This window comes from Telopea speciosissima, chromosome 9, assembly GCF_018873765.1.
Source record: "Telopea speciosissima isolate NSW1024214 ecotype Mountain lineage chromosome 9, Tspe_v1, whole genome shotgun sequence".
Classification (NCBI taxonomy): domain Eukaryota; kingdom Viridiplantae; phylum Streptophyta; class Magnoliopsida; order Proteales; family Proteaceae; genus Telopea; species Telopea speciosissima.
Window position 1 is genome coordinate 4,685,871 of NC_057924.1, and position 20,799 is coordinate 4,706,669.

The window sequence follows — 20,799 nt, forward strand, 5'->3', positions numbered from 1 at the left end:
CACCTTGTATTGGCATGCATTCCGTACATGACCTACTCTAGACATTACTGTGTACTCTCCAACTCCTAAGAGAAAATGGATGGGTTACATTAAATGATCCATAAAAATGGATGGCTCAGATTGCCTACTGATTTAGAAATATCACATTCCATAACAACCAAGATATTTGTTCTGAAAAATCAACGTGTCAAGGAAATGAATCACTCCCTATAGGTTTAGATAGGATGAGTCATTTAGAGGTATATATCTACAGGAACTATTAAGTTGGACGAAAAATATCTGCACATACAACTAACATATAGATGAAAATTTCCAAATTGCACCCACCAAGACAGGTAAGCAATGAGGGTAACCAACCCCTCCCAGTTAAACTAGCAAGTAAGCCATTTCACTTCCAACCTCACACATTCAATTTCAGTTTATAGGGTAGAGAATCCAGACTTGTGCCCTCCAAAAAACAAGGAGATTAAGGGCGTTAGATCAGGGTAAAAAAGTTGTCCAACTCTATACTTCATTAAGAGGTCCATTATCATGTCAATGAAACAGTTTCAGTTTTGAGCACCAATGATAAATTAGTCGGTTAGAAGTACAGCATATGATAATTGGATAAGGATATAACATGATCTTTCCTATGCTTCTTCAGTGCCTGGATTATGTTCAATTGTTGTCAGCTGCTGGAACATTATGAATCAATAGTTGCAAACACCGTTTGGTGGTTGGATCATCCTGGATGCAATAAACATGGAATAAAGATCACTAACAAAATGATAAGAAGCCTCAAGGTACAATCAGAAGGCCGCTGGTCAAGGTATCTACTGGACTACCACAAGAATTTCAAATTGATATCAAGATTATTCAACTTATACTTACACTTGCCGCTTTGATCACCACTGAGCCGTGACAAAGAAGTATATGGAATCATTATCTGATTATCCATAGACAATCAGATAATGATTCCTGTTTACAGTACCGATTATATAATAGATTCAGCCACAGACTCTTGGGGTTTGAAGCTGCAGTATGTTCATAAACTACACCCACAAATGGTTGTTACAAGGTATTCCCCTACTCAACTCACCAAAACCTCAAAATGAATGGTGCACCCCCCCCCCACCCCATGGGGCCCTTTAATATAATAGCTTCAGGCATCAATCCATGGTTGGTTTTGAAACTGCGGTAGCATTTTAGTTTTGGTGGTTTTTTTAGTTTATGTTGTTCGGGTTTATTTAATTAATTAATTTTCATCATGAAATGATGCTTTTTTTAATACTAATTTTTCCTCTGCTTTAAATATGAAGGCAGTAAGAATTTTTTTTTATGCTTTTGTGTTTAGGTTGGAGTGTAATTTAATTTTAACTATCTATTATCATGAAATATTTCTGTTTTGATACTTAATTTTGTGAGTGTGCAACGAAGGAGGCTTTTACCCTAGTTGTAACAATCATTTTGGTGGATATTTCTGTGCACTGACCAAAATGAAATTCTCAAATATTTCAGTCATTTTGTTCAGATATTTTGGTCCAAATTCAGTAAATATGTAGGCACATTCCTGTAGAAACCAGACAACACCCTCTCCATCACTGCTAACACATCCAACAGTTAGTTTGATATGTCATTTTCTGGTAGCTCTATTTGTGATACTGCTGGCAAGCTTGTGTTCGGGGCTGTTATCTCTCATATCTGGATGGAACGGAATCTTCGAAGATGGACCTTCAACTCCCAGTCCATTGACTTGATTTGGAACCCAATAGAAATGTGGAAGAACTTAAGAACCTGTGGTTTATCTTGGCTAACCAAGTTGTTTAATAAGATTATGAGCACAAGGAAAATGCTAGATGAATGAAAGAGAGGTATTGTGGTTCCGATTTATAAAAATAAAGGTGATGTTCAAAGTTGCAATTACTATAGAGCCATAAAATTAATGAGTAATATTATGAAATTATGGGAGAGGGTTATTGCAACTCATCTGAGACGAGAAACTATCATTACGGAGAACCAATTTGGTTTTATGCTAGGAAGATCTCCCCCCCCAGAAGCTATTTACCTGGGAGACCCATAGAAAAATTTAGAGATTGCAGGAAGGATCTCCATATGGTCTTTATAGACCTAGAAAAAGCATATGACAGAGTCCCTAAAGAGTTAATCTAGCAAGTACTAGAGAAGAGAAGTGTTTCATGTAAATATGTGGACATAATTAAAGAGATGTATGATGGTGCAGTGCCAAGTGTAGAACAATTGGGGGAGGAGGTAGTGAATTCTCAATTACAATTTGGTTACATCAAGGATCAGCTTTAAGCCTTTGTTTGTTTGTGTTTATCATGGATAATTTAACTAGAGACATTTAAGATGAGGTTTCGTCATGCAAAAACAACTCGGCTGAAACCGAATGAAGCCGAAACCGAATGAAATCACTGAGATATCTCGGTTTCCTGCGAAACCGAGACAAGTTAAGCAAGGAGTTCTAAAATTTCACGGTTTTGGTTGGTTTCAGTGGGTTTCAACTAGTTTTGACCATGTTTCGGTAGTTTCGACCAGAATACCTATATAAGTGTCACTTATCCCCATCGAAACTTGAGGAAACCTGGCTGGAAACCAGGACAAGAACTTATTTATGCCAAAAACCATATCAGACACTTATTTATGCATAATATATTTATTTAAGATATTATTCATAAATAAGCAAATACCCCACTATTTGAATCCAATAAAAATAGTTAAAAAATAAAATTCCAAAAGGAAAAAAAGTCAACCCCCTAGTTCAAGAACAAAAACTGGATTTTCGGCGGTAGGTGAAATTTTCAACTTTCAAATACTGGGGTTTTTCTCAAATCTAAAAATTCCATAAATCTTAATATGGTAAAACATTACTAAAAACCAAAAGTGCGGTAAAATATTCATTTGTTTTGATGTTTAAAAAATTATTTTCAATCAGAGCCATTTTGACAGCATTCGTGCGCACCAAATTCTTTGACCGGAACATAACTCCTTCAATATAAATCAAATTTAAGCAATCTTGGATTTGTTGGAAAGCTATCAAAACAAAGCTTTTCTAACAATTTTTATTTATTTATTATTTATTTTTATATCTTTTTATTTTTTTATTTTTTTATTTTTTCGATTTTGTTAGATGCACGTTAGCATCTAAGTTGGCTCTGCAGGTGCACGTTAGCATCTAAGTTTCGTAGGGTTCGATGGCTGATCCTCCCGCCGCAAGGGGGGATCGTCCACCGGATCCACATAGGCCGGCAGCTTCTGGTGGTACAGCGGCGCGCTCCTTTGCCTTGGTGGTTGCGACATGCTCTTCCTCTGTTGTGAGGACTCCGACGATTGCTGTTATTCCTGTTAAGACTCCATCGCTTCACATGGGTACTCCGGCGATCTTCTTCTCAGATGCAGAAATCGCCATGTCCGTGGAACCGCTTCAGATGGCCCTTATGGCGAAGTGCTCGTTTGGGAGACCTACTTTATTTGATGTGAAACGATCCTTGCAGTCTTCCTTCCATCTGACGGCCGATGTGCAGATTTCATCTTTGGAACCGCGGCACCTGCTTCTGCATTTTGTCAACCACTCTGACTTCGTGCGAGTTTGGCTGAAGGAACAGATGGTCGTCAAAGGATTTACCTTCCGCTTCTTCAAGTGGACAAGGTTCTTTAAAGTTGGGTTGGAACCCCTGATTGTTCCTGTTGGGGTTTCCTTCCCTAACTTGCCGATCAACCTTTATCACGGGAATTTTTTCCGCTCTGTGGCTGGTGCGGTTGGGAAGGTATTGAGGGTGGATGGGGCTACAACAAGTTGCACGAGAACGGTCGCGGCCAGGGCTTGCGTTGAGGTTGATGTTTGCTTTGTGCTCCCTGAGCGGATTTGGATTGGCTGCGGCTCATCGGATTTTTACCAGAAAGTAGTTTTTGAGCGTTTACCATCCTTCTGTGTGGCTTGCTCCAAGTTGGGGCATGTTAAAGAGCATTGCCATAAATGGCTCAAGGGTGGAACGATGAATCAAAGGGCCTCGACGGCCCAGGGGAAGAATCAGCAAGGGGAAGGCTCGGCAAGGGAGCTACCAGGGCGTATTGGTGAGTCGGCGAATGACAAGGAAGTGGTTGCGGCTGTTGGGTCTGATTCAGAGTCGGTTGCCCTGTATGTTAGTAAAGGGAAAGCGCCTTTGGTGGAGGATCATGGGGAGGGCCTTAGTAGAGGGCGCGAAGTGGTGCGTGGGATGGAGTCTGGGGTCTCAACTCCGGCTGATCCAGCTATGGCTCTGGCACTGCAGGGAGCCGTGAACTTGGAAGAAGGTCGTCGTTTGTAGCGCCCTACAGGCAAGATGTTGGAGCTGCGGCAACATGGGTTGAGGGCGACTAGGTCCACAACAAGTGATTATGATTCGGCGTCTGTGTCGGAGGGGGAGTAGTGGATAGAGGAGAGCCTTATTGACGGCTTGGTGGTAAGAGCTCCTTTTCCTGCTGGCAGGAGGAGAGGGGTTGATTCTGAAGGTCCCAAGGGTAGGTTTAGTGAGGTGGGTGCTAATCCTTCTACTAAGGATGATAGTTGTGAGGGACTGGTTGTTGCAGACTTGGGCTGGAAGGCCCCTTTGGATGAGTTGTGCATGTCAAGCCTTGCCGTGGACAGATCTTTTAATGCCTTTCTTAAGCATTTAGCTGAGGAGAATGGTTACAGTAGCTTGGTGGTGGCTCCGCTCAGTCCATCAGATAAAAGCTATAAAGATTCAGACCTACCTGGTACTTCGGAGCCCAAAAGGATGATTACGAGGTCTATGGAACCCGCACCTCCCCCACATGAAAATAGCCTCAGTATGAGGGCGGCCATTAGGCTGCCAAAATGCCCCAGTAGAAGACTAAAAAAATTCCTAAAATGCCCGTGTAGTGTAATATTTACAAAAAATACCCGGGTGGAAATGCCCTGGTTTTGAAATTTAATAGTTGGTCCATTCTCATCCTAGGCAAAGTCCATCTTGTTGTGATAGGAATGAATAGGAACAAATAAGCTTTAGAGTATATAACGCAGCTTGAGTAGTAAAGTCTTGTGCTATGAATGCATAAGCAGGTAAAGAGTACATGTGTTGAGCAACCAAGGAAGTAATTACCCCTAAAGAGGCTAGAGCAAGGCCTTGTGTCTTTCTGTTCCCCCTCAACCCTCTAGTAGTACTATTAGTGTGTCTTCCTCTCTTTTTAAGTATGAGTTGAGAAAGGAATAGCTCCAGAAGGCGCATTCCTGCCTGCCCGCTTTTATAATGATCGTGCTATTCTGAAATGTGAGGTTTGGGGAACAAGCCGTCAAGGCGTTTGAGATCGATGATTGTGTCGGATAAGGTGGACTTGGTTGCGATTGTTGAGCCAAAAATTCCTTTCGCTAAGGCTTTACAGATCTCGAGGAAGATTGGGATGGATGAGGTGTGCTCTAGTGGGTTGGAAAATGGAGAACGACTTTTGAGTGTTCTGGAAAAAGGAGTTGTGGGTCAGGATAGTCAAAAGTCACGATCAGTTCATCACGTTGGAATGCACTCTTCAATGCTCCTCTATTATTTTATTTTCTTTTGTGCATGCCCACTGCTCGGTGGGGGACCGTAGGCGCCTTTGGGATGGTTTGTTATAGGTTGCTGCATCATCTAATCTACCCTAGGCGGTTGGGGGGGGATTTCAATGCTGTACTAGATCCTACTGAGAAGGTTGGGGGGAGACCGGCGTGCCCAACCTCTCTTGAGGATTTCGGGAACTTTGTGAGTGCAGCTGGCCTATTTGATGAGGGCTTTCAAGGTAACTCTTTCACTTGCTCCAATAATCAAGTTGGTGGTGGTAAAGTAGTGGCTCGGCTGGATAGATTTTTATTCAATGGGATTTGGGCTAATAACTTTGCCATCTCAAAGGTTACTCACTTAAACAGGACGTGCTCAGATCATGCTCCCATTCAGTTGTTGTGTGATACGCAGGTGGTGCAAAGGTCCTCTTGCTTTAAGTTTCAACAGATTTGGCTTTCTCATCCGGGCTTTAAGGATTTTGTTTTGGAATGTTGGTCGACGCCGGTCTACAGGTCCCCGCCGTACACTTTGTTTGCAAAACTAAAAAATCTTCGAATTCAGCTTCGGTCTTGGAACAAAATAGTTTTCGGCAACATTCACCAAAATGCTTGCAATGCGGAGGATAGGGTGTGCAGAGCGGAGATGGAGTTTGATCAGAATCCGACCAGTGCCACAGGAGGGGAGTTGTGTGAAGCTAGGAAGGCTCTAAATGAAATTCTTCAGCTGGAGGAAATTTTTTGGGGACAAAAATCTAGGGTAAGATGGCTGCAAGAGGGAGAAAGAAACACTAAATTCTTTCACACTATGGTCAATGTGCGAAGAAGAAAGCAGCGCTTCACCAAAATAAAAAATAGCTGTGGTGATTGGGTGACAGATGACTCGGGCATTGCAACAGAGGCTGTTAGATTTTTTTTTGACATTTTTACTTCCCAAGGCTACCAGCAGGATGAGAGTATGTTGCAGGACATCCCCTCAATCTTTGAAGAGGACAACAGATTCCTTTTGTCTTCTCCTTCCTTGGATGAGGTTAAGAAGGCCGTGTTTGGTCTATCGGCGGATAGTGCCCCAGGCCTTGACGGTTTCACAGGTTACTTTTATACTGCCTGCTGGGAGATTATTGGCAATGATGTCTGGGAGGTGGTCAAAGATTTCTTTGCAAGTGGCTTCCTTCCGCGCTGTTACACATCAGCTAATCTGGTTCTTATTCCCAAGAAGGACAACCCAGAGGTAATGTCTGACTTTCGCCCTATTAGCTTGTGCAATTTCTCTTATAAAATAATTGCAAAAATTATTTCTCTAAGGCTGGCATCCTTACTCCCCTCTAATATATCGGAGGAGCAAGGTGCGTTTATCCGGTGTAGGAATATTCACGACAATGTTGCACTGGTGCAAGAGGTAGTTCAGGACATTAACAAGGGTACCCGCGGAGGTAATGTGGTTCTGAAGTTGGATATGGCTAAGGCGTACAACCGCTTAGAATGGGTTTTTTTGAACCAAGTCCTGAGGAAGTTTGGCTTTGCAGAAGACTGGATTAATTTAATTAAGAAGATGACGGAGAATTGTTGGTTCTCTGTGATTCTTGATAATGGTCCTTCAGGATTCTTTAAATCAACCAAGGGGGTGCGTCAAGGTGACCCCTTGTCTCCGTCGCTCTTTATTATTGCGAAGGAAGCCCTTAGTCAGGGGTTAAGAACACTTTTTGTTGAGGGTAGAGCAAAATTTTTTCAGCTCCCACGAGGTTGCCCGAGAATCTCGCATAGCTTATTCGCTGATGACACAATTATCTTCTCAAAGGGGCTTAAATCGTCATTGAATCATGGGCTTCATTGCTAAATACGAGGACTTCTCTGGGCAGCTTGTGAACAAAGATAAGAGTTGTTTTGTTATGAGTGAGAAAATTGCGGATCACAGACACCGCATGGTGGAAATGGTTACAGGATTCTCAAGGAAGAAACTACCAATTCTTTATCTAGGAGCGCCGTTGTACACAGGGCGGCTTCGCATCAATTTTTTCGACGATTTCCTGGTGAAAATGCGACAGAGAGTTGCCGGCTGGAAAGGGAAGTCGTTGTCTGCAGGTGGGAGATTGGTCTTACTCAAGCATGTTCTCTCCTCAATGCCAATCCATATTATGTCAACTCTTGACATCCCCAAGACGGTGATAAAAAGATTTCATAGTATTAGTTCTAACTTCCTTTGGGGTCACTCAGAGTGGGGGAAGCGGCACCATTGGGTGGGTTGGGAGAAGGCCTGTAAACCGTTCTCTGAAGGCGGTTTGGGAATTTGCCGTTTGGAAGAGATGAGTCTAGCGTTGCGTTTAAAGGGACTTTGGAGGACATTGTCTTGCAATTCATTATGGAGTGCTTTTTTTAGAGCAAAATTTCTTAAGAACGAGCACTTCACTCTTGCAGGGGGGAGGATGACTAGGACGATCTCGGGGAGGAAAGTCTTAATGCACAAAGAAACGCTTATTGCTAAGTGTCAGTGGCTTATTGGAAGAGGGGATATTAGCTTTTGGCTGGACAATTGGTCAGGATGGGGTGCCCTAGTGGATTTTGTTGACGAGGCGATTCATCTTAATTTATCTCTTACCATCAAAGAGGTGCTGAATATGTCTGGGGAGTGGAATCAAGAGGTACTGGCTAAAGTTGATTCTAACCCTGTCAGGGACAGTTTGACGTCTGGCAAGTTTGCTCTTTCTGATAAAGAGGATAAATTGGTGTGGACCCCGGCGAGAGATGGGTGTTTTTCTACCAAATCAGTTTGGAATGAAATCAGAACTACTTCCTCCACTCCCTCTTTCGCCAAATGGTGCTGGAATCATTCGATTCCCACCAAGATTGGCTTTTTCACTTGGCAGGTACTATGGGGGGGGGGTCCCTACAGATGACGCCATCATGAAGATGGGAGTGTCCCTAGCTTCAAAATGCATGTATTGTGGACAGCCTAGACGTGAATTGGCAAATCACTGCTTGGCTGCAGGTGGGACAGCCTGGAAAGTTTGGGAATTTTTTTTAACCTTGTGTGAGGTGGAGGTTGTTCCAGGGCACGATGTGAGAAGCAGAATCTTGTTTTGGCATAGGCACGCCAAAGCTTATAGCCTCGGTGGCATGATTATTGGTTTGCTCCCTTCATTCATTATTTGGGAATTATGGAAGGAACGAAATAATCGCAGACATGGAGAAAAAGCACGTCCGGCCAGCCGTATCATTGAGGTAATTAAACTCTGGGTCAAAGAGATTCCTTATGCTCCCACGTTTAAAAAAGCCCCTTCGTTCAAGGCATCTCTGCTTCTCCAGTTTTTTGATATCTCTCACCCTCCTACTATTCATAAGCCGCCAATCCCGGTATACTGGTGTCCTCCATTTTCTTCAGTAATGCTTAATGTGGATGGTGCTTGTAAAGGTAATCCTGGAGTTTGGGGGGGGGGGGGGAGAGGAGGTATTGTTAGAAATATGGAGGAGGCCATTATTGCTGCAATTGCTAATTACTACGGGCCGTGTACCAACTCGCTGGCTGAACTTTGTGCTTTAAGAGATGGTTTAGTGCTGTGTGCAAAGTTGGGTTTTGAGGAATTTCATGTCAAATCAGATTCTGTAGTTACTGTGTTATGCGCCTCGAAAAGGAGGTGTAGTTTTTGGGAAGGTTGGTACTGGTTCCAGGAAGTCTTGCAGCCGATTGATTCTCTTAGACCGATGATCTCCTTTACTTACCGTGAAGGCAATAGAGCTGCGGAATTTTTGGCTAATTTAGCTTGTATCTCAACATCGGACTTGGAGTTTTATGGTGAATTGCACATCCCTCAGGGTTTGCGTCAAATTTCTAGGGAGGATGCTCTAGGTTTTCCAGTGCTGAGAAAATAAGAGGTCTTTGTTGTTGGTGGTTTTTCTGGGGGTGAGCTCTTCTCTTTGAATGGTTTAGTGGTCTGTTATTTTTTCGGGTTGGGGTAAGGCGGGAATATCCCCCCCTTGTACTCTTTTATTCTTGAAATTTTGTTTTAATAAAATCCTAGGGGCCGGCCCAAGTCCCAGATAATATTCGAGTTAAAAAAAAAAAAAAAAAAAAAAGCTTTCTAACAAATCCAAGATTGCTTAAATCTGATTTATATTGAAGAGTTATATTCCGATCAAAGTTAATCTCATCAGCAGATTTGGGATTCCATTTCTTTTTAGATTAAAGCTAAACTTAGCTCGACTCCCCCCTCCACTTGTATTGATACCCCAAGGAACAGGCTCATTGTTGTTTCCTAGGGGTTTACCTCTATCTCTCTTCGTGCTTCTGACTCCTCGGTCTGAGTCTATGGCTCTTTTGTATTTTCTTTTTTTCTTCTCCTCTCCCTCCTAATTTGAGGGCTGCTGCATTTCCCTTTTTTTTTGGTAATGAATTTTTTAGTCACTAAAAAAAAACAAAAAAAACAAAAAAAGGGGCCTATGAGGGATAAGGCTAAGCTTGGAGGATACATCAAAAGAGATGGCTTTCCAAATCAAATCGAAAGACCAAGAGTTGGAGGTCCATCTCCTAAGATTCCTCTCCATCCAGATGTGGTAAATAGCAGAGCCAAACACAAGCTTTCCAACAGTGTCACAAATAGTACAACTAGGGAAGGTCATGTCCAACCAAAGCCATTCTCTATCAAAGGGAAAGGGTCTCCTGCAACGAGGCCAAATGGTCGAAAGGGCTTTTCTCCAGATGGTGGAGGTAAAGGGGCAGACAAAGAAGAGGTTGGCAATGTTCTCGGAATCATTCCAACAGAAGATACATGAAGGGGAGGCAGGGATGTTTCGGTGGAGAAGGCTTGGGTTGGGAGGCAAAGGCTACTAAGGGTTCTCCAGGCTATGAAGCTTTGGTGAGGGATGAGGCTTTTGAACTAGACTACATTGTGCCAAGGGACAAAGGGCCCAGGGTTTCGAACAAAATTCCAAGCTAATTTAAAGCTAAAAAGGCCGTTGGAGGAGGGAAGCCAAATAACCTTATCCGCATGAGCTGGGGGGGAGGGGGTAGGGGGCAGGGACGGCCAGATCTGGGAGAGAATAGGGATATGGAGGGTGGGGGGGACTAAGAGCCATGAGAAATGGAGAGGGGGGCAGATTTGGGAATGCCAGAGGAGTATATCGACCTGATCCCAAAGACATTGTAGAGGACTCCTAGAGGGTGCCTGGGATGAAGCCAAAGGGAGGTGGATGATCTGTCTACAATAGTAGAGGAGGTGGCTCTAAGGGCAAGGGGGCGAAGGAGAAGAATCTTACGCCAGACCCAAGAAGAGTCAGAGGGGATGGGAACAGTCCAAATGGAATCATTTTTGAAAAGATGGAAGTAAACCCAGTTGACCCAGATGGAGTCATCTCTAGAGGAGATTTTCCAAATGAGCTTCAGGATACCCGCAGTATTGGAATTGCGGATGTGACGAATGTGCAGGCCCCCTTCAGATTTGGGGAGACAGATGGACTTCTAGCTAATTAGATGGAGAAATTTGGAAGTTTCTTTCCCTTTCCAGAGAAAAGCACAAAAAAGGTTTTCCATAGCTTTGATGGTGGCTTTAGGGATACCATAAATGCCACACCAACAGATGTAAAAAGATTAGAGAACCGAATTAATGCATTCGAGTCTGCCAGCATAGGAGAGGAGTTTGCCTTTCCAGAGCTGGAGCCACTTGCGAATATTGTCAAGCATAGGAGTACAATGGTGACTGGAAAGCTTAGCTGGGATGAGGGGAAGGCCCAGGTATTTGACAGGGAGGGCTCCAATGGAGAAGCCAGTCAGACACAGGAGGGCGTCTCTGTTAGAGTTGGTGATTCTAGAGAGAAAGATTTTGGATTTGAGGAGGTGGATGCGGAGGCCAGAGAGATTCTCAAAGAGTTGAAGGGAAGACATGACGGCAGAGATAGAAGAGGGGGAGGCCTTTGAGAAGATCATTGGGTCATCAACAAAGGCCAGGTGGGTAAGGTTGAGGTGTTTGCATTTGGGGATAGGGGAGATTAGGTGAAGGTCAATTTTGATTTGGAGGCTCCTTGAAAGGATTTTCAAAGCCAGAGAGAAGAGGAAGGGGGAAGGGGGCAACCTTGGCAAATACCAGCTTTGGAATGGAAGAATCCGGGGGGGAACCATTAATAAGAGCCGAGAAGGAAGGGGAGGAGATGTAAGCGAAAATCCAACGGACAAAAGTGGGGGGAAACCCATTTGGGAAAGCACATCGCAGATGAAATCCCATCGGAGGGAGTCAAAAGCTTTGTGGAGGTAAATTTTCATAAGGGCCGTAGGTGAATGACATATACGATCAAAACCACGCACAATTTCAGAGCAATGGATGATATTGTCTGCAATACTTCTGCCATCAACGAATGTAGATTGATTAGGACTAACTAAAGAAGGGATGACAAGCTGAATCCTATTAGCAAGAATCTTTGCAATGAACTTGTAAAGAAGATTGCAAAGAGAGATAGGTTTGAAGTGACAGGGAGGAAGCCCCATCTTTTTTAGGGATGGGGCAAAGGAAGGTCTGTTTGATCTGGGCAAGCTGGTTGGGGTTAAAGAAGAAGCTACGGATTGATGAGATCTCCTTTAATAGAGTCCTAGCAACTAAGGAAGAAACCCATACTGAAGCCATCAGGCCCAGAAGTCTTGTTGAATTTATGGGAATGGATAGCCCTGAAATTTCATCATCAAAAGGGATGGCAAGGAGGGAGTCAGCCAGGTGGGAGGGACAAACTTGTTGTGAGGTCAAGGGGGAAGGGAGAGGGAGGGGGAGGGGGGATTGAAGAGGGAGGAGAAGAAGGAGATAGTCTCAGACTTGATGTCTTGGACGGAGGAGAGAGGAGACCTGTCATGAGCAAGGAGCAAGGTGATGGAATTGGAGTTCAACCTGGCTCTCAAGGAGCGGTGAAAGTAAGCCGTGTTGGAGTCTCCAAGCTCCAACCACTTAATGCGGGATTTTTGGCGTATGAAGCTTTCTTCTTGGATAGAAAGGGAGGAGAGCTCCTCGGAAAGCTTTTTCTCCTCAATAGCAAGCGTGGGGTTGAGCGAGTCCGATCGGAGCGTGTTAGAGTTATTGGAAACTATGTAATAAGGGTAGTTTAGGAACTAGCCTTTTGTCTAGTTGTCCTATTGTGTATTTTCTAGCTATTTTCCTTATTTACCTTTTACCTCCCTAGGGAGGTGTATGTAATTGTTCTTCTCATTAATGAATCGATATAGCTGTGTTGAGAACTAACTCAACACACAACACTTGCTACTGTAACACCTCTTCTCTTCTCCTCTCTTCCCCTTTCTTCTTCTTTTGCTTGCAGCTGTAACCTGAAACTGGACTTGGTATCAGAGCAAAACCAGGCTTGAGAGTCTTGTTCAGTTCCTGGTTCCTATTCTTTTCTTCTCTTTGAAATCCTAGGGCATCAAGGATTTCAAGGAGGAGATTCCAATGTAAAGATTTGTTAAAATAGTATGAAATAGGTTCTTTATAACCTATTTAGAGGATTGAAAGTACTACTTGAGCTGTGTTGAAGCTCTTTGGAAGATTTGGAGCTCACCCAGCTGCTGCCAGGATTACCGCCAGCTTCAAGTTGCAGGTTCTCTACCTCCCTCTCTCGGCATGTGTTTGGGTATTAGACTGGACTACTAGAATCGCCTAAGGATCCTTATAATAACCCCTATGTCTCTCCTTGCTGATTGAAGGAGCTCTATGAGCATAACTCCTTTTCGTGGGATCCCATTTGCTGCCCAGGTAAAGCCAAGAATGCTCTGTTTCTGTCTTTCTTGCATTTGGACTGCTACATGCTGCTTCCTTGGTTGAGAAATACTTATGGACATCTATTGTGAAGCATTTGGACTTGTTTAAAGTTGGTGCTACTCCTTGGACAGTATTAGAGTGAAGTGTAAGCAAGGCTGTTCTTGCTTTTCTCTCTTTGCTGAAATTTGATTATTGGGTCGGGTTCCATATTTGGGTTGAGTGTGTACTCCCCACTTGTCTTTGGTGTTCTTGTTTATGGTCAAATGCTGCTTCCCTTACAATATGGTTGATCCGGATACATTTGTACTTGGTTCGGCTGATTCACAGCCCACTATAACACAAATAGTCCCTCCGATTGTTTATGAGAACTCACACAGTCACACCCATAGATTTCCATCGTGAAGCTTGGTAACACTAAATATTTGAATTGGTCACATTCAGGGAAGCTTTCCCTTAGGAGCAAAGGGAGGCTTGGGTACATTACTGGTGCTATTAAAGTCCCAGAAGCTGGATCTCCTACTTATGAGAAATGGGAGACCGAAAATTCCCTTGTTATGACCTGGTTAATCTTCTCCATGAAGCCTGAGATTGGAAGAAGGTTTATGCGTAAAGAAACTACCAAGGCAATTTAGGACAGTGTCTCCCAGACATTTGATAGAGTGGGGGACTTTGCCAAGGTTTATCAACTTCACCAAAAAATTATTGCAATGAGGCAGGGTGATAGGACCATTTCAGAGTACTATAATGCTTATATTAGTCTTTTGGAGGAGTATGACCACTACATGGATCTTCAATTGACCAACTCAGAGGATGAAGCAAAGGTGAATCACACTCTTGAGAAGGAGCGTGTCTTCACTTTACTTGGTGGCTTGAACCCTGATTATGAACCAACCAGGCTCCAGATTTTAGGCCGGTCCCCTTTGCCATCTTTTGATGAGGTCTGTAGCTACCTATAGAGTGAGGAGACTCGGTGTGTTGCTATGGAGCTAGCATCAGCATCGTCTCTTGTAGCTAGATCCAGTGCAAAGACTGAATTTAGGGCTATGGCTCATGAAGTGTGTGAACTCATATGGTTGAAAAGACTAGTTCAGGAACTGGGGTATGACACTGAAGGCCCTATGAGACTTTACTGTGATAACAAGGCAGCCATTAGTATCGCCCACAATCCAGTGCAATATGACAGAACCAAGCACATTGAAGTTGATCGACACTTCATCAAGGAGAAGATAGACTCTGGCTACATTTGCACTCCTTTTGTGAAGACTGGTGATCAATTGGCAGACATCGTCACTAAGGCACTTGCTTCTCTTCATTTTGGTACCCTCCTATGCAAGCTAGGAATGCATGACATTTATTCACCAGATTGAGGGGGAGTGTTAGAGTTATTGGAAACTATGTAATAAGGGTAGTTTAGGAACTAGCCTTTTGTCTAGTTGTCCTATTGTGTATTTTATAGCTTTTTTCCTTATTTACCTTTTACCTCCCTAGGGAGGTATATGTAATTGTTCTTCTCATTAATGAATCGATATAGCTGTGTTGAGAACTAACTCAACACACAACACTTGCTACCGTAACACCTCTTCTCTTCTCCTTCTTCCTCTCCTCGCTTCCCGTTTCTTCTCCAACCTTCTTCTTCTTTTGTTTGCTGCTCTAACCTGAAACTGAACTGAGCCGGGATTGAACAAGGGCGAGATCAGACGGGCAAGAGGAGATAGGGGACGGGATATTGCCAAAGGTGGAAAGGTTCCAACTTTTGAGGGCAGACTTGGTGAGACGAAGCTTTCTAGTAAAGGCAATAAGAGGGAGGGAGGGGCAAAAAATGGGAGTGCGCCAAGCTTTAAGGAAGGTGGGGAGGAACAGATGATGGGAGGTCCACATGTCAAAAATTTGAAGGGATTAGGGTCGAAGGAAGAATAGAGCTGGATAAGAAGGTGGCAAGGGCTATGGTCAGACAATCTTTGGAGTTGGAAATTTGCGTGGGAATGAGGGAGCCAAACTTCATTGATAAGGAAACGGTCAAGCTTGCAAGCTATCCGGTCATTGCCCACTCTCCGATTGTGCCAAGTAAGGGGGGATCCTGACCATTTAAGGTCGTCGATGCCAAGGTCCTCGATGCAATGATTGAAGGCATTAACAAAAAGAAGATCGAGAGGACGCCCTCCAATTTTCTCGGATTGGGATCTGACAAAGTTGAAGTCACCACCCACTCCCCAAGGGAGGGCGTCCATCCCAAATTTAAGGAGGGAGACGTCGGCTCAAAGGGATACACGGTTGGCAGCCTTATTGCAAGCATAAACCACCGAGAGGAAGAAGGAGATGGAAGAGTTAGGGATGGATAGGTGGAGATGAAGAAGCTGGGAGGAGGAGTGGGAAATAGAGATATGAATTTTAGAAGGGTCCCAAAGAATCCAAATACAGCCATTAGGAGAATGGTTGTAGTTGGATAGAAAGGACCAAGAAAGGGCAATAGAGGCTGCAATCCAAGAAACATTCTCTTGAAGGACACGAGTTTCAAGAAGAGTGCAAAAGGAGGAATGAGTGGATTTGATAAGAGATCTGATATCATGGTGCTTAGCCAAGGAATTGAGGCCCTTGACATTAAATGAAGCCAGCCGACATGGGAAACTAGATGGTTTAGGGCAAGGATTTCCTGGGGGGGGGGCACTCTTGTACCTCCGGCGGAAATAGGCAATAAATGGACGACGAACAAAAGGCCCACAAGAGGGGGAGACCTGACAGAACCCGGGGGAGGGGTAGGAAACTCATTAGATAAAGTTATAGAACCAGGGGAGGTGGAGCCGGGGTGGGTAATGGATGCGTCGGGGTGCCCGGAAAGGCTAGGGAAAGGGGTATCCGGAAGGGGAGGGATAAGAGAATTAGAGCTGGATCGTGTTAGGGAAGGCAAGGTGATAGGGTTAGGGTAATGGTTATGGTAGAGATTGGCCGGAGGCAGAATGATGGGGAGGTTATATGAGAAAAAGGATTGGGGTTCTGGTTGGTAGGTAGATGGGTTGGGTTGGGTTGGGTTGGGAGAAGCTGTTACGAACTTGGGTAGAACTCATACTCAAAAGCTAGCCGTTAAGGAGAGGGTACCCAAGGACCTATTAACCCACCCACATCCCCATTCATATCCGATGTGGGACTATTTTTTCTGCCTTATGCATGGATATCCCAACAATCTCCCCCTCCACGCGGAGGGCAAACGTGGAGCTTGAGATCCCGATCTCCCCTCCACGCGGGAGTTGACGTGGAGCCTGAGATCAAACCCGAGAATCCTCGGCCAAACGGGAATTTCCACGCCCCGGCTCTGATACCACTTGTTAGGAACTTGGGTAGAACTCATCCTCAAAAGCTAGCCGTTAAGGAGAGGGTGCCCAAGTACCTATTAACCCACCCACATCCCCATTCATATCCGATGTGGGACTACTTTTCTGCCTTACGCATGGATATCCCAACAAAAGCATGGGCTTGATGGGTGGTATGGGTGGGCCTGATGGGCTGGGGGTGGGCTTGATGAGAGGAGGGTTTAATAGGAGGGGCGTAGGCCTCAAGGGAGGTGGACCTGCAAGGAGGTTGGATGGGAGATCTGTTGGCCTGGTAGAGAGAACACGTGGATAAAGGGTTTAAAGAAGGACCGATTGTAGAACATGAACCGCGAAGGGGGGATTTCTCGGGATGCGATGGAGGGTTAGGCAAAAGGGGGGGGTAACAGAGAACTAGAAAAAGACAAAGTGGGAGGTCGTCTGCAGGAAGGGGAAAGGGGTTGGGAACAGGTGGTTGCTGGAGGCATGTGAACAGGTAACAGGGGGGAAGGTTGACAAACCTCGCGCAAGAGAGAGATGCCTTTCATGAGAATAGCTTCTGGGGACTGATCAAGACTGAGCCACAACTGTAGCAGAGTGTGGGGAGGCCTATAGAGTCAGGGGCCTCCTCTTCGACACTACGAGGGAAGCAGAGGATTCAATTGATCTTCCAAAAGCAGCATTGGGGGCATTTCAAGGCAAATGGTGCTGCAGAAGAGCCCTAGCAGAGGCTGATGACGACTCTGCCATCTGAGAAGCAGACGCTCTAAGGGAAGCAGCGGAGTTCAAAAAGTTCGCATCATCCAATCTTTGGGGATTGCTGAGGATCTGATCTGCTAGAGTAGCAGCAGATGGCAGAGCCAAATCATCTGAAGCATTACTAGCTAGAAGGGCCTCGGGAGCAGGAGACGGGGGCACCTCCCTGCCTGGAGGAGAACCAAAGGCGGGAAGGTCACGGCGGCGATGTCTGTGATGGCGGCGAGATGCTATTCTTCCATGGCTTGGAGGTTTGGGGGAGCCAAAAGGGGGTGGAGGTGCAGAGTATCGAGAAGAACCAGGAAGATGCTCAGTTGGTGAAGAAGTGTGAACCGAGAAGGCATTCGAGTCTGAAGGAGCTTGCGGGGGAGCATCGAGAACTGTTGGTGACGCCAAGTCTACTGGAGGAGCATCAGGAGCAGCGAGTTAAGCGGAGGAGAGAGGGGTTTTACCAGAACAATCTCTCGACTGATGTCCAAAAACCTTACAATAGAGCAGTGTGGAGGGAGCCAATCACATTTCACCGGTTGTTCGAAGCTAAAGCCATCTTCTTCCACAATGGAGATGGATGATGGAGGTAGTCAGTCAGCTAAGACATCAATACAAATTCGAGCAAACGAAAGTCTATCCATCTTCAAGGTGTGAGCGTTGGAGTAGAGCGGATAGCCAATGACCGAACCTATTTGGCTTAGGCAGTCTTGGCTCCAGTAATGCAGGGGGAGACCAGGGAGGGAAATCCACAAGGGAATAGAGCTGAGGTCTGTGGAGCAGAATATAGGGGTCCCGTTGGCGAAGGAAGATAGGTTTGGTACCAACAATCCAAGGAGCACCATCAAGGGCGCGAGCTTTCACATCCTCAGAGAAGAACTTGAAGATAAACACACCATTGTCAAGAAGGAAGATGTCCAAAGACCCTTGAGCTTTCCATTGCTTGGAGAGGGAAGCTTTGACGATGTTGAAAGAGGGTTTGGAACCCAGAAAGTGGCCAACCAAGTAGGCTTGCCATTTGGAGATTTCGAGAGAAAGAAGATTGTTGGGGGCAGAGGGCAAAGGAAGAGCCATTTTCGATTGAAGGTTTGACATAATGAAGGGTAAGACCGAAGGTGGAGGAGGAAGGTGGCTGAGAGAAAAGGGAAGACCATGATTTTGGTCTAGCGGGGGTCACAAGGGTGGTGGTGGAGGCGGCGATGACGGGGGTGGTGGTGGTGGTAGTGGAGGTGGTGGGGTGGCAGTGGTGGAGAAGGTGTTGGCCGGAGGTGAAGATGGTGGGGGGGAGGTTGAGGAGAGCTCATCTCAAATCATAACTGCCAATTCTAGATTTCATGTCTTGAACCCATATTACAACACCATGCAATAATTTATTCTTAAAATTAAGGTCATATCGTCAACCAAAGAACTCAACATTTTAGCTATATTAAGATGACCAACTTGAAAGACAGTAAAGTACTTGATGAATTCCCTAACCAGAAATTGCTTGGGGAAAATAAGTATGCAATCATATAAGCTTTGATTGTAACAGTATATCACCACTAATCTTAAGGACACAAGAAGGATGACACATCAGAATCAACGAGTTTTATACAGATACAAAGCAAAAAATTGATAGGAAATTCTACACACCATGGACAACAATTCACCTGCAAAGCTCTAATTGTGTCAAGCATGAGAATAGCAACAAACAACAGGGAAAAGGAAAAACCAACAATATAGAAGAATTCATTAGTTTCTCAAAATTGCACTTACATGAAGGCAACTATTGAAGGTTGAATCCCTAAACATTTCCGGAAGGCAAGTTCTTAATGCATCACAAATGCTGTCTCAGGGAAAGTAAAAAATAGATCATGGTCAAGTCCATTATATGCTGCCTACGGATAAACCAGAAACGAAAAAGATAAAAAAAAGGGAAGGGCCGGGGGAGGGAGAGAGAAAGAGGTAAAAGAAAATGGCCCAATATAGCTAAGATAAGCACCAAATAAGATGTTAATGAACCTTGGATTATCTGACAGTCTAAGATAACAACGAATGATATATTTCAGCAGACGAGGAGAGGGCTGCTTGGCAAGATACTGAACCACGGTTCCCAAAACACCAGTCACGTTAACAAACAGCTCTGGTTTTGTAAAAATATAATTCAGCCCCATATCATGCAGCATAATTTTTTGAACTATAAATGTAGCCACCTGTAAGGTCAAGTACAACAACTTAGTAATCGACCAATGCATTACACACACCCCAAAAAAAAATGTGAATTGACTGAAGGGGTTACTGATAAAAAGCAAGAAATGCAACTAAGCCATAAAAACCAAAGGTAGACAATGTGGGTCCACAAAAGGTGTTCTCTAAAAAAAGGATGGATGAAGTGGCACTGCCTGTTCAGGAATTTTTTTGGGGAGCGGGAAGTTTGATCCTCCTCCATTGTGAGGAATGGACTGAACTTTTTCAAAAGGGCAGAAACTAGAAGGGGGTCACGAAGGGTGCAAAACTGCAAACTGTTGAAAATCACAACCAAATCTCAGCTGATGGTGGATATGATTGTCCTAACCTTGTCCAAAACTGTGACCTTCAAAAAGAATTATGGGTTGGAGGGATCGATGATATTGAGCCTCTTTGGGATGCTAAGGTTCATCATCCCAATTAATGTCTCTATAATGCAGATGTTCCAGGATCCCTCTGTCTTTTAGGCAATTGACCTAAAGAACCAAAGCCTCTTTGGGATGCTAAAGTTCATCATCCCAATTAATGTCTCTATGATGCAGGTGTTCCAGGGTCCCTTTGTCTTTTAGGCAATTGACCTAAAGACCCAAATCCTACCTTATACACAGACTCGATAATCAAGCACACACAATCATGCCCATGAACTTGAATACAAGAAAATAGAACAAGAGAAAAATTGAATACAACGGCAAGAAAGCAATACAAAATAGGAAGCACTGACAACAGAAATAGAAGAGACCATTAACCTTTCCATTGCATGCCAAAAATTCTTAACTACAACGGCACCACAATCATTCCACACTGATGAGTTTTGACATTCCAATGCTAGCCCCGCAAAGAGAAGTGACAGGAATATCCGTATAATGCTTCAGAACTCAAAGAAACATTGCGTATGCAAATCCATGCATGCCTGACCACCCTTTGAATTGAATGTGGACCTTCAGAAGAAGAAACACCACGGTCCCAATCTTGCAAGGACAATGAGGATGAAGTGATCCTCTGGTTGGGCAGGTATTATCAGGTCTCTTTATTTTCCTCTCTTATCCCATCTACACAAATTTTCATTTCCTAGTTGTTGTTACTCAGTAGAGAGAACCTTTCCAGGTCACTCCACCCCAGGTGTGGGAAGAGCCTTTAAATTTCAACTACCTCAGCAGCTAAGTTGCATTCTCTCATTGGCCCTCTTTTGTTTCCCAGCAGTAAATCCATTTAGGACCATAAGTAATCTGAGAAAGATGGAAATGAGTGTTCAAGGTTCATCAGAAACTAGAGGCAT

The 20,799-nt window shown here is 44.3% G+C and overlaps 1 protein-coding gene across 1 annotated transcript; it reads right to left on the bottom strand.

Moving 5' to 3' along the window:
* Positions 1–657: 657 nt before the first annotated feature.
* On the bottom strand, positions 658–20,732 carry LOC122640269 (CCR4-NOT transcription complex subunit 9-like). Its single transcript, XM_043833418.1, has 4 exons — positions 20,673–20,732; positions 19,299–19,489; positions 19,053–19,122; positions 658–726 (listed from the first exon to the last, which is right to left on the bottom strand). Exons 1-4 carry the CDS (start codon positions 20,730–20,732, stop codon positions 658–660), a joined length of 390 nt encoding a protein of 129 aa, XP_043689353.1.
* Between the last annotated feature and the right edge of the window lie 67 nt (positions 20,733–20,799).

Bases quoted from the DNA above. Each gene is read 5' to 3' on its own strand.
- LOC122640269 (XM_043833418.1), bottom strand. From the start codon at position 20,732: ATGGATTTACTGCTGGGAAACAAAAGAGGGCCAATGAGAGAATGCAAC. The intron at 19,123-19,298 runs GTTCATTAACAT...TCCCTGAGACAG, and splicing joins AGACTGTCAGATAATCCAAG to CATTTGTGATGCATTAAGAA. The intron at 727-19,052 runs GTAAGTGCAATT...TATTGCATCCAG, and splicing joins CCTTCAATAGTTGCCTTCAT to GATGATCCAACCACCAAACG.